Consider the following 10,807-nt stretch of genomic DNA (forward strand, 5'->3'; position numbering starts at 1 on the left):
TGTGCTTTTCCTGGTAGTCAGGAAGCAAATGTACCATAGAGTAGTCTTTTGTTTCAAAGGTGGGGCTGAAGGCAAAGGAACAACAACCACCTCTTCATTTAACAGGGATTTATGGCTATTTTTGTGTATAAAACCACACAAATGTTACAAGTGGACATCAGGGGAAAAAATAAATACATAAGAAAAATATAAAAGATGTCCCTTTTAAAGATCACATGAAAAATGTAGAATATGGCCTAAAAGGTTAGGTTGACAAAACTGCTGACAAATACCTGCATCAGGGCTGTTTTCTTTCAGTACTGACTTTATAATATGGACGAATCATGTTTCTGTCAATAAAAGCATTGCACAGCTGATTTGCTTAATTAACCTGAAGTAATCCACAGCCATTGATTCTGGCTACAGACTATTTATGTTAGGATCATACGCATCATATGCACTAGTGAGCGTGTTTGTGAACGCAGTGTAAAGTGTGGGCATGCTTGTTTGTTTGTATCGGGTTGATTCTGCCCTTGCATCAGTATACACGCTCGCTGTGTGCATTGGCTCATTGTCAGCATCCACTCGTCTGTACGCTTTAGAGAGAGAAAGAGGAGGTCAGTTAATTACCTGTGGATTGGTTTAGGTAATGAAGCGCGTGCACACACACGCTCTGCTGCTCTTCTAGGTTCTGTCAGGGTCCGGTCCGGTCCGGCATAAGCTAATAGGAGGTGAAGGCTGGTGTCCGATCGATCAAACCCTCGCACGGCCTGGTGGAAATACAATTATCAATACAATTACTGCCGAAACCGCTGCACAGGTGACCACTGAACAGCAGCCCCTCTGTCCGTGCAGACCACTCAACCATGAACACACTGATCCACAGTCAGTGCCGGCCATGTAACCTGCTCTGAACTCATGCTGTGCTGTCATGTATGGCAGATGTTTATATGGAAAAGTTTATTCACTGCCAGAACTAAATATGCTGGACACACAGATCTATTACTTAACTAGGGGTCAGTTGGACTTTTAACCCTTGCTCTGCATTCACACCAGATATGACACATCAGCATCACGCTGACATATCGGAAGTGAAACATATGAGACCATGGGTCCATTAGGGATGCACCAATATCTGAGCAATACTAGTACTGACCTTGTTTAACACAGTCCTGATATGTGCAAAGTTCTACCCTTACATATGTAGTTCATTTATTATATATAATTAGTATTTAGTATTATATTATTAGTTATAAGAACCATATTTAACTTTTGACTTTCAGATGTAAAACTGCATTCAGCACCACAGTGGGCTTTACATATGTGCTCCCTTTTCTAATTAGGGTTAGAAAGCAATATTGACACCTGCTTCTGTATTGTTAATTTCTGTTTTTACCATTTCGCCCAATAAAAATATTTTAGATTTACTTCAGTTGTTAAAGATGGTTCTTATTAAAAGTGAAGGGACATCCAGAATAATATGCCATTGTTAATGTTGTAATGTATAAAAAAACAGTTATGTAAGCATCCAAAATGATTTTATTTGAAAAAATAAAAAATAATATACTATACTGAGATATGTACCAAAACCGTCAGTAATCTTAATAATCCTGCAATAGAAATTTTTGCCTAATTACTAAACTGAAGTAAATGCAGAATATTTTTACTGTGTGAAACAAGTGATCAGTAGATGAATAAACCTGTGGTCTGAACTTATAAACATGCAGCAGCTTTTCTCATTTTCAAACACTTTTACAACATAGTAAAGGTTTTATTATTATTTTTTTTTTATTATAAAAAAGCCCAATTTAGTCATGGCCAAGTCCCACCCACTAGCTAGATCTTACCCTACATCACAGTTCTACCAAGGAAGGTGAGGGCTAGCACACATTTCCTCAGTGTCACATAAAGCTCTGTGGCATCTTTGCAAAATGCCACAAACGCATCATTGGACTGCTCAACCAGTGTTCACCACTGTCTAGTGCAGCTGGTGTAAACTGAAACATTAATTAAGATAAAGCATATCTGTTCCATCAAATAGACAAAGTTGAGAAACATTTTCAGTGCTGTTGCTGCTGTTTTTCTTTATTATTAATGCAGTAATATACGAGAAGGAGTATCGTACGTGAGATATTGGCACTGGTGTGCTTCAGCCATAGGCACAAGGCCAAAGTTCACAACTATGCCACTCATTATACTGCTGATTATACTAGTCATTCATTTTCCTATTCATTTTTATATTAGAACACATTTAAAAGCAATATCAGTAGCTCACAGCACATTAAAAACATACAGCTACTGACAGAAATGTCCAGCAGACTAGCAGTGTCCTTATAAATATTAGCTGAAGAGTTTTGTGCTTTCAACAGATTTTTTTTTTTCAGAATTTTCCAATTTTCTTTCAGTGCGAATGAACTAAACAAAAAATCAGTAGACTTTTTGTGGCGTGTTTACAGTGTCAGACCTAGGAGCGTTGAAACATTGTCATAAAAACAAATATATCTTAAGCCTCCTCCACCCAGCCAGTGCTTTTGATCACCTGTCTGCTCTCTTCTGCCTCTGTCCCTGTCTTACCACCTCTCTCATTCTCTCTGAAAGACGCAAAAAAGCCTAATCAGAAGAGAGCTTTTTAATTAAGTTCAGCTTTTTCCCTCTGCAGCAGGCACCCTCATCCCATCTCCTCTCTCTCTCGTCTGCAGGGTTTAAAGTGTGTTCTTGCAGAACAGGCAGACCCTGTGATTACACTTGCTTTATAGTTTTAATCAGCTCGCTTTAGTTTGTTTCCGGCCCCCCATAACCTTTCTCCCCCTGTCTCTCCCGTGTCTCATACAAGGCACACTCACCTCACTCGGTGCGCAAGTGCTCCAATTAAGCACATATTTCACTGGATTTGAGGGTGAATTAATGATGCACAGAGACAGCAGCTCAATACGACATTGTATCGGACAGGTTTGACGCAGAAAGTGTGCAGTAATGGTTTGTCAGCCAGTGGGTAGGTTCTAAAATTTGAAGGCTGACTTTCACGTAGATCTGAGCTGCGCAATACATACAAAATATCACATTGCGATTCTGTTGCTAAATATTTCCATCGTGATCTGCCTTGAAGTATATTAAAATACAATTATTAAGCCTTGATGTCATGCAGTTAAAGACGGGCCTACATTATTTTGAACAAAATAATTTCCATTTATTTTTTCTTTTACATTTGCAGAGAATATTTGTGATTTGGTCAGGATGTTCACAGCATGCAATAAACAGATTTGAATTGTTAGAGGGTTATTTGTATTTTGTAGTCTTTAGCAGGCAGCGTTTTAACTCTGGAATTAACGGTAAACAAGCGATATATTGTGCAACCCTAATGTACATGCTTAGTGAAAGGTCTATTACTTTTGGTAATAGCAGAACCACTTCAAAATGTTCTTTAATTAAGCAACAGAACACAAGGGAATGGATTATCATGAGTAATACATGACCTCAGGGTTTTATGCAACAGTTCTACAAAATAAAAAAGAAGAGCAAAAAAATCCCTTAACATTGTATCTGCTTTAAAATTTTCAGTTCTTCCGTCATATATGTAGTAGCCTTTTGCCTAAAACTGTCATACTATCAGGTTCAGCCCAGCTATTTTAGAACTCTTCTTGATTGCTGAATTGTCTTCTACTTGTTTCTGTTAATTCCAGTTTTAGTTGTTCTTTAGTTTTAGCTGCAGACTACAAAGCTTGCTTAGAGGTAATGACAGGCTTGGAATTCAATGTAGGCCTGCTGTCACACTCTTCTTTAGAATCTGAGCATATATTCGGTCAGGGTCTTATTAAAGTGTCTGTTTCTGTATTTGTGTGTGCTAAAATAGAAATTTAGTTGTGGTTAGTTGCAGCATTAAACAAGTAGACACTTAGCAATCGATGCTCAACAGAATGATGCAGTCATTGAGGGGAAAACGTGTCATCATTTGTGATAGAACACTGTGGTAGAGCACTTCTTAACCAATCAGATTTTGTCGTTGGAACTAACTGTATAAAGAACCACATGCAGCAGTTTCTTTTTTATTGGAGAAGGACTGTTAAACCATGTAAAGGACGATTTAACCATTCACATGGACCATTGAGGTGTCAGTGCCTTTACTAAAGAACTCTTGAAGAAACGCTTTTTAAGATTTAAGTGACTGCGTTTTGCCTCAAAAGTTTGTCTTTACTTTCCATGAAAAGCTGCTGTTACACTGTTTTAATGATGTATAACCACGTTGATTGGAATACAGTAAGCTTGGCACCAGAAAGTACTTGATGTTTTATTTAATGTTTCAAATTTATTCAGAGCAGCAACAAGGTATTAATGATTAATTGAATCATCTGTTTTCAGTCATTACCACAGGATTTAATCACTACTTTTCAAATGAAAGGCATTCTCTGGATGTTCGTTTTATTATTATTTCATTCTTACTGTTATACAGGCTTCTCAGTCGTTACAGAATCATCTACAGGTCTGTTCATCATTCTGGTCTAATATTTTTTTCAGCTTCCGTCAAATTAGTTGAAAACTAAAGTTGTAGAGTTGTAGCATTTCAACAGAATCCTTTTAAACATGTACCTGCAACAAAATTGGTTTTATTTTACTGCAAACAGGGATTCCAGACTTTTGAACACTTTTTAACAATATTCATGTCTTTATTTCTTTCTGTTAGATCCCAGCCTGGACCTGGTGGAAAAGGACATGTCTGTGAACACGGTAGCAGGAGCCATGAAGAGTTTCTTTTCCGAGTTGCCTGAACCCCTGGTGCCGTACAACATGCAGGTGGAGCTGGTGGAAGCCTTCAGTAAGTGACTGTTTTCAGAACAAGCTGATGAGAAACTTTTTTTGCAAATTCAAAACTTTATTGGGTAAAAGTGCTCTATATTACCTCACTGAAAATGCTGTATATGAAATATGAATGGAAAAGGCTTCAGCTGGAGAAGAATATCTGCAGTTGCCTCCACTCACAAAGCGCCCGCTCTATATTCACGCAGCGTGAAATGCTGCGTGTTTGGCTCTGGGCATCCATCCAAGCTGAGGATGCGCCAACAATGAGAGTGAAACTGCAGCTTATGCCTGTAGTTAGTCTGCTACTCAGGAGTGTGATTCGGCATACTACTGAAAACCCTTTTAGGTGCTCCAGTTCTTTGGAGAAACACTTTAGCGCACCGAATGCAAGTGTGTCTGCCAAGTGGAAGATTGAATGCGGAGTCCAACCAGTGTGACAGCACTTAAATTTTGACTTGGAATGCTCCTAGATTGGTAGAAATGTGCAAATATATGCTAACACAATATGAGCCAATGGATCTGACATAATAAATGCAAGTGTTCAGCTTTCTTACACTGTTATTATGGCAGTGTTTCAAATTTAGTACTGAGAAATATGTGCTTGTCAAACATAGAGCACTCTTAAGGAAGAAAATCTTGCATAAAATGACTGAAATGTGGCTCTGCAAATACTGCAATAACAAAAATGATGTGTTTGAGATGGGAATAATAAAAAAAAAGGCCAAGCCGGATGGATGGCAGAGGGGAATGGACAGACGGACGATCACCTGACTGCAGAGTCACTCCCTGCAGGTGGTGGGTGGAGCTCCAGCCTGGCCCGTCTGTCACTGGACGTCATGGCAACAGCTCCTGCGCTGTTTCTGCTGTTATCAGTGCAGATCTCCAAAGCACCTGCATTGCGCTGGCATTTATTCAATATTCTTTGGCCATGGCTAATGGATTTGTTATCCGTGGGACTTCAAAAAAATTGGGTGTCTGACATATTAAGATGAACTGAGATGAATTGGCTTCGTTTTCGATGCAGCAGAAGTTACAGCAAGAGCATCTATTTTGATCTGATTTCGATTGATTCTAGGCTGTTAGTGTCTTTGGAGATGAAATCACAGCATGGTCTCACTTTAGAGGGTATTTTTGTGTATGTTACTACATTGAATTGTGCACTAGTGGGTGTGTGACAGAGTGTGAGCTGTGCTGGAATGCTGACATCAGTGTGTGTGTGTGCGCGTGTGCGCACGTCTATGTGTGTAAGATGCTGACATCAGTGTGTGCGAGTGAGACTCTGGAGGAACACATCTGCCATAGTGGTCACGTGTCCTGATAGAGGGCTCGCTGTGTTAGAGGGCTGATGTAAGCCGTTCTGACTCACTGCGGCCATCGTTCCTGCAGCACCCAGGGGACGTGTGTGTGTGTATGTATGCGTCTCTGTAAGTGTGTGTGTTTCTGTGTGTGTGTACGTACTGTTTTGCCCTTGCCTCATCCAGCAAACATCCCTCAATCTCCCCTGATGACTCTGACAGGAAGTGTTGTGCTATAAGTTCTAGAAGGATCCACCTCTTTTCACTGCTGCAGCTGAAAATGTAGTCTTGATCTTTGATTTGGATGTGTATTGGCTCTGCACGTAAAACTCCTAAATGACCTCCTCAATAAATTCCTTTAACACATGATCCAAATACAGTTGAGTCACAGTGCGGGTGGTCAATATGACGAAATGTCATTGTGATAAATTACGATACGCTTTTCTGCATTTCACCCTGATGAAGCAAACACCATTAGAACCAATAAAACCTCATGGTTTTAATCACTAATGGTAATTGACTTAATGGTTAACATTGGAGACAGCTAGTCTTCATTAGACCACCATTAGATCCCATCAGAAAACCCATCAAATGCATCTGGAATCAGTCACAGCTCAGCTGTAAACCATTAGGATCCTTTACATTGTGATATTAACCCATCAGGAAAACACAAGATGCACTGTGAACCCAGCAGAACATAGTTTCCTTTACTTCCTGTCCTATAGGAATCAGCTAAGTCAATAAGCTAGCATGCTGTAAAAATACATTTGAATAAACACACCTGAACTTTGCTTTGCCTAAATAGTCCCCCCCAAGTAGCTAACATTTGATAGCCAATAATGTGAACTTCATAGCATTTCACATTATTTTATACTTAGCAGCACGTGGTGAGCAAAAAAGCACTTAATGAAGCAATGCTTATAAATGTTTTTCAGTCTATGACATTCATGTACATTATATGGCCAAAAGTATGTGGATATCTTGACTGTCACACCTATTTGAGCTTGTTGGACATCACATTCCACAACCATTGTCATGAATACAGAGTTGAACCGCATTTGCAGCTGCAGCAGCCTCCCCTCTTCTGGAAAGGCTTTCCACAAGATTTTTGGAATGTGTATTTGGCAATTTGTGTCCATTCAGTCAAAAAAGCATTTGTGAGATTAGGCACTGATTTTTGGATGAGAAGGCCTGGCTTGCAATTGATATACCATCCTGAAAGTGTTTAATGAGGTTGAGGTCAGGCTTCTGTGCAGGTCACTAGCATTCCTCTACACCAAACTCAAACCATATCTTTATAGACCTTATTTGTGCACAGGTGCACAGTTATGGAAACAGTGAAGGCTCTTCCCCAAACTGTTGCTACAAAGTTACAAGCATACATTTAAAGTCACTGAGCTGTTTGGTATGACCCATTCTACTGCCTTTCTTTGTCTGTGGAGATTGCATGGCTATGTGCTTAATTTTACACACCTGCTAGCAGTGGGTGTGTCTGAAACACCTGAACTCAATAATAAGGAGAGGTGTCCACATACTTTTGGGTACAGTGTTGGTAACAACACTTCATCCAACAACATTTCTTCCAATAGATCCATGTCTCTGGCAGATGGACCAGCCTGGCAAGGGGGTCCACCATGGTCACCACACCATTGTCCAGCACAGTTTGGTGACTTCCTGCTCAAACACACCTGATTCAAATCATGTGTTAATTTCATGGTTTAATATTGTGTTTGAGCAGCGAAGTGACCAAACTGCTGGTCCTCCTTGACCAGACTTGAAGAGCCCTGCTTAAAGGGTTAAAGTAAACATTCACAAACTCCAAGATCTTGTGTCTCATGCTGTTTTCTGTTTGTCTGCTTCTGTCTGCCTGCTCTCCTCTCTCTCCTCACCTCTTCTGTTGCTCTTGTCATTATGCGTCATGCTGTGCCCTTCTGTGTGTCTGCGTTTGGACGTGTCTCTGAGTGTGCGTCTCTCTATCTGAATGTCTCTGGCTGGACGTGTGTGTCTGTTGGTGCATCACTGTGTGTGTGTGTGTCTAACTCTGTCCTGTGTCTTCTGCAGAGATCAATGATCGAGAGCAGCGTCTCCACACAATGAAGGACGTGCTGCGCAGGTTCCCCCGAGAAAACTACGACGTCTTCAAATACGTCATCAGCCACCTGAACAAGTGAGAGCTGTGCCTTCACTGCACTTAAGCTGCAAGAGCACAAACACACACGCATAGACATGCATTCAAAACAACAGCCCACCTCATACACCCACCTGATAAACAGCAAACACAACCCCAACGCGCTTACTCTCTCAGTCACTCTCTGTCACACCAAGGCACTCACTATACATATTGCTCTGCTGGACATGACTGGTCAAAGTCAAGCTAATCACAGTTATTTTTTTCAGAAATTTCAGAATTTCAGAAATGATTTCTGATTAGATATAACTTAATAGGCTTATGAGATTGTGTGCAATATGACATCTAGCCACCAATTGACAGTAATATCATGAGAGTGGCAGGACAGCAAGGAAAAAATAAATGAATAAACAAACATACATAGCAGTTATCTAATTAAGGACAGCAAGTAGTGTAATAATGCCACAAAGGAAGCTTTCTTAAAGTTGGGAAAATGAACATGCTTGTGTGTCTGGTCAGAAGCTTGATAACTTACTAAGCTAACTTTCTTTTGCACTTTTACAGTCTATAAAATGCTTCTCATAAAAATGGATAAAGCTTACTGTGTTAAGTTAGCCTACATGCTGTTAATAGTCTAAGCTATGTGCCTTTTTAATTTTAAAATTTTTAACAACTTTAAATAGTTTATTCATTTGACATGGCCTCAACAGTAGTATTGGAACGGCATCATTTATTATAACAATTATGCTTAAGCACCAGGTGCACTGTGTTTAGTGTTTATAGCGAAACACTAATTTACAACACCTATCCACAGAAGGCTTTTAAAAGTCAAAACAATTTAAAAAAATAAATAAGTGAAAATGGCACATCAGTCAGTTAAGTTAATGTTCATGATTAGCAATGCAAAAATTTCCATTTAATTCAAGTAATTCCACAGTCCTGAAAAAAACAAAAGTGTTGCCTTGTGCTGCTCTAGAGTGTTCTAAAGCCAGACAACATATCAGGACTGATATATGACATGGACTAAACAGTGCCTAATCCTGGTCCTGGAGATCTACAACCCTGCAGAGTTTAGCTCCAATTCTAATCTAACTCCAGGTATTGAAGGCCTTCAGAAGCGTCTGAACATTAGAGCCAGGTGTGTATCTGGTAGATCTTCAGCACCAGGATTGGGCAGCCCAGGACTACAGATTAAAAGAAAACACGGATAATGAGACACATATTGTTGCACATCTAAAGCCTTTTGGTGTCTGATTTGCAATATTTAAATCTATGTTGCATGAGTTACTATTGGATATAAAATAACAAAATTTATATGACAAAGCAACAAACTTTTGAACAGCAGTGTGTGTGTGTGTTAATGAATCTGGCTATTTATCGTGTGATTGTTCATGATCTGGCTGTGTCTATCCCATTCTGTCTTTCTCAGGGTGAGCCAAAACAGTCGTGTGAACCTGATGACGAGCGATAATCTGTCCATCTGCTTCTGGCCCACACTGATGCGGCCCGACTTCACCACAATGGACGCTCTGACAGCCACGCGCACCTACCAGACAATCATAGAGACCTTCATCCACCAGTGTGCTTTCTTCTTCTACAATCAGCCGCTGGCCGATACGCCCAGTGGCCTGTCTGGCCTGCCGGGATCACCCACCGCCACCTTGAGCTCCGCTTCCTCCATAAGCAGCTCTGCTTACACCTCCTGCTATGCTCCGGCCCAGCCAGTGGCCTCGCCCTTCAGCCCGGTGCAGCAGTCCCCACCCCATTCTCCACCCCCTACCCCACAGTCACCCATCCAGAGTTTGCTTCCACCTCTGCATCCGCACCACACGCCTACGGAACAACACACGCTGTGAACCAGAGAGAGAGAGGTAGAGGAAAAGAAAAAGAAAGAGAAGCTTGGAAATCGAGATTGAGTTGTGGAAGTAGAGTCAAGAGAGATTACCTGAATGGATAGAGATTGGGTTTTTTCGGGGGGGATTTGAGAGAAAATAAAAAAGAATGAGATTGAGGAAATGTGCCTGATTTGTAGTGGCTACAGGCGAAAGAGAATGGAGAGAGGGGAGAGTGAGAGCATTAGAAAGAGCGAAGAAGGTCAAGCCACTTCAGCTGTGAGCCACTCCAGCTACACTTCATCTCTCTCCTTTATAGATCACTGCACTCATCTATTCTCTGCTCTTTTGCATTAGAATAAAAAGATGTTCACATATTCTCCCCTGCACATACACATACACACACATGCATCTTTATTGAGACAATGCAGGGTCAGTGGGGTTTATTGGCTGTAGCCCTTGGAGCCTGACTTTACCTGAGAGGTAACCGAGGAGAAAAGTGGCTTGTAGAGGTGGGGCTTATGGACTTAAAGACAGAAAACTGAACTAAACTCACCCCACAGTCCATTGACTCCTCTGCGTTACCCTTACCCTGTCACTACCAATAGGAATGAGGTTAAGTGTGGCAAGAAGCCATCCTTAGCATTCTCAAGATTCTTTGTTTTGTAGCTTTCAACCACTATTATCACTTTTTTTGTAAAGATAAAAAAGGACTAGAAGTTCTAGCTCTCGATACGGCGCCTCTCTCAGCCACATTCCTATTCCTCCCTCGTGCTGTT

General features: G+C 40.7%; 1 protein-coding gene across 4 annotated transcripts in view; it reads left to right on the forward strand.

The window, feature by feature from the left end:
• Window positions 1–10,072, forward strand: part of arhgap35a (Rho GTPase activating protein 35a) — an 80,728-nt gene extending 70,656 nt beyond the window's left edge. For all 4 annotated transcript variants that reach the window (XM_036563705.1, XM_036563697.1, XM_036563713.1 and 1 more), the window contains 3 exons: window positions 4,658–4,789; window positions 8,130–8,235; window positions 9,626–10,072. In XM_036563705.1, the coding sequence (XP_036419598.1) occupies window positions 4,658–4,789; window positions 8,130–8,235; window positions 9,626–10,052 (665 nt within the window). In that variant the 3' untranslated portion in view covers window positions 10,053–10,072. The remainder of the gene's footprint in view (window positions 1–4,657; window positions 4,790–8,129; window positions 8,236–9,625) is intronic.
• The last annotated feature ends 735 nt before the right edge of the window (window positions 10,073–10,807 follow it).

The sequence above is a fragment of the Colossoma macropomum genome, unplaced genomic scaffold, assembly GCF_904425465.1.
Source record: "Colossoma macropomum unplaced genomic scaffold, Colossoma_macropomum, whole genome shotgun sequence".
NCBI classification, from domain to species: Eukaryota; Metazoa; Chordata; class Actinopteri; order Characiformes; family Serrasalmidae; genus Colossoma; species Colossoma macropomum.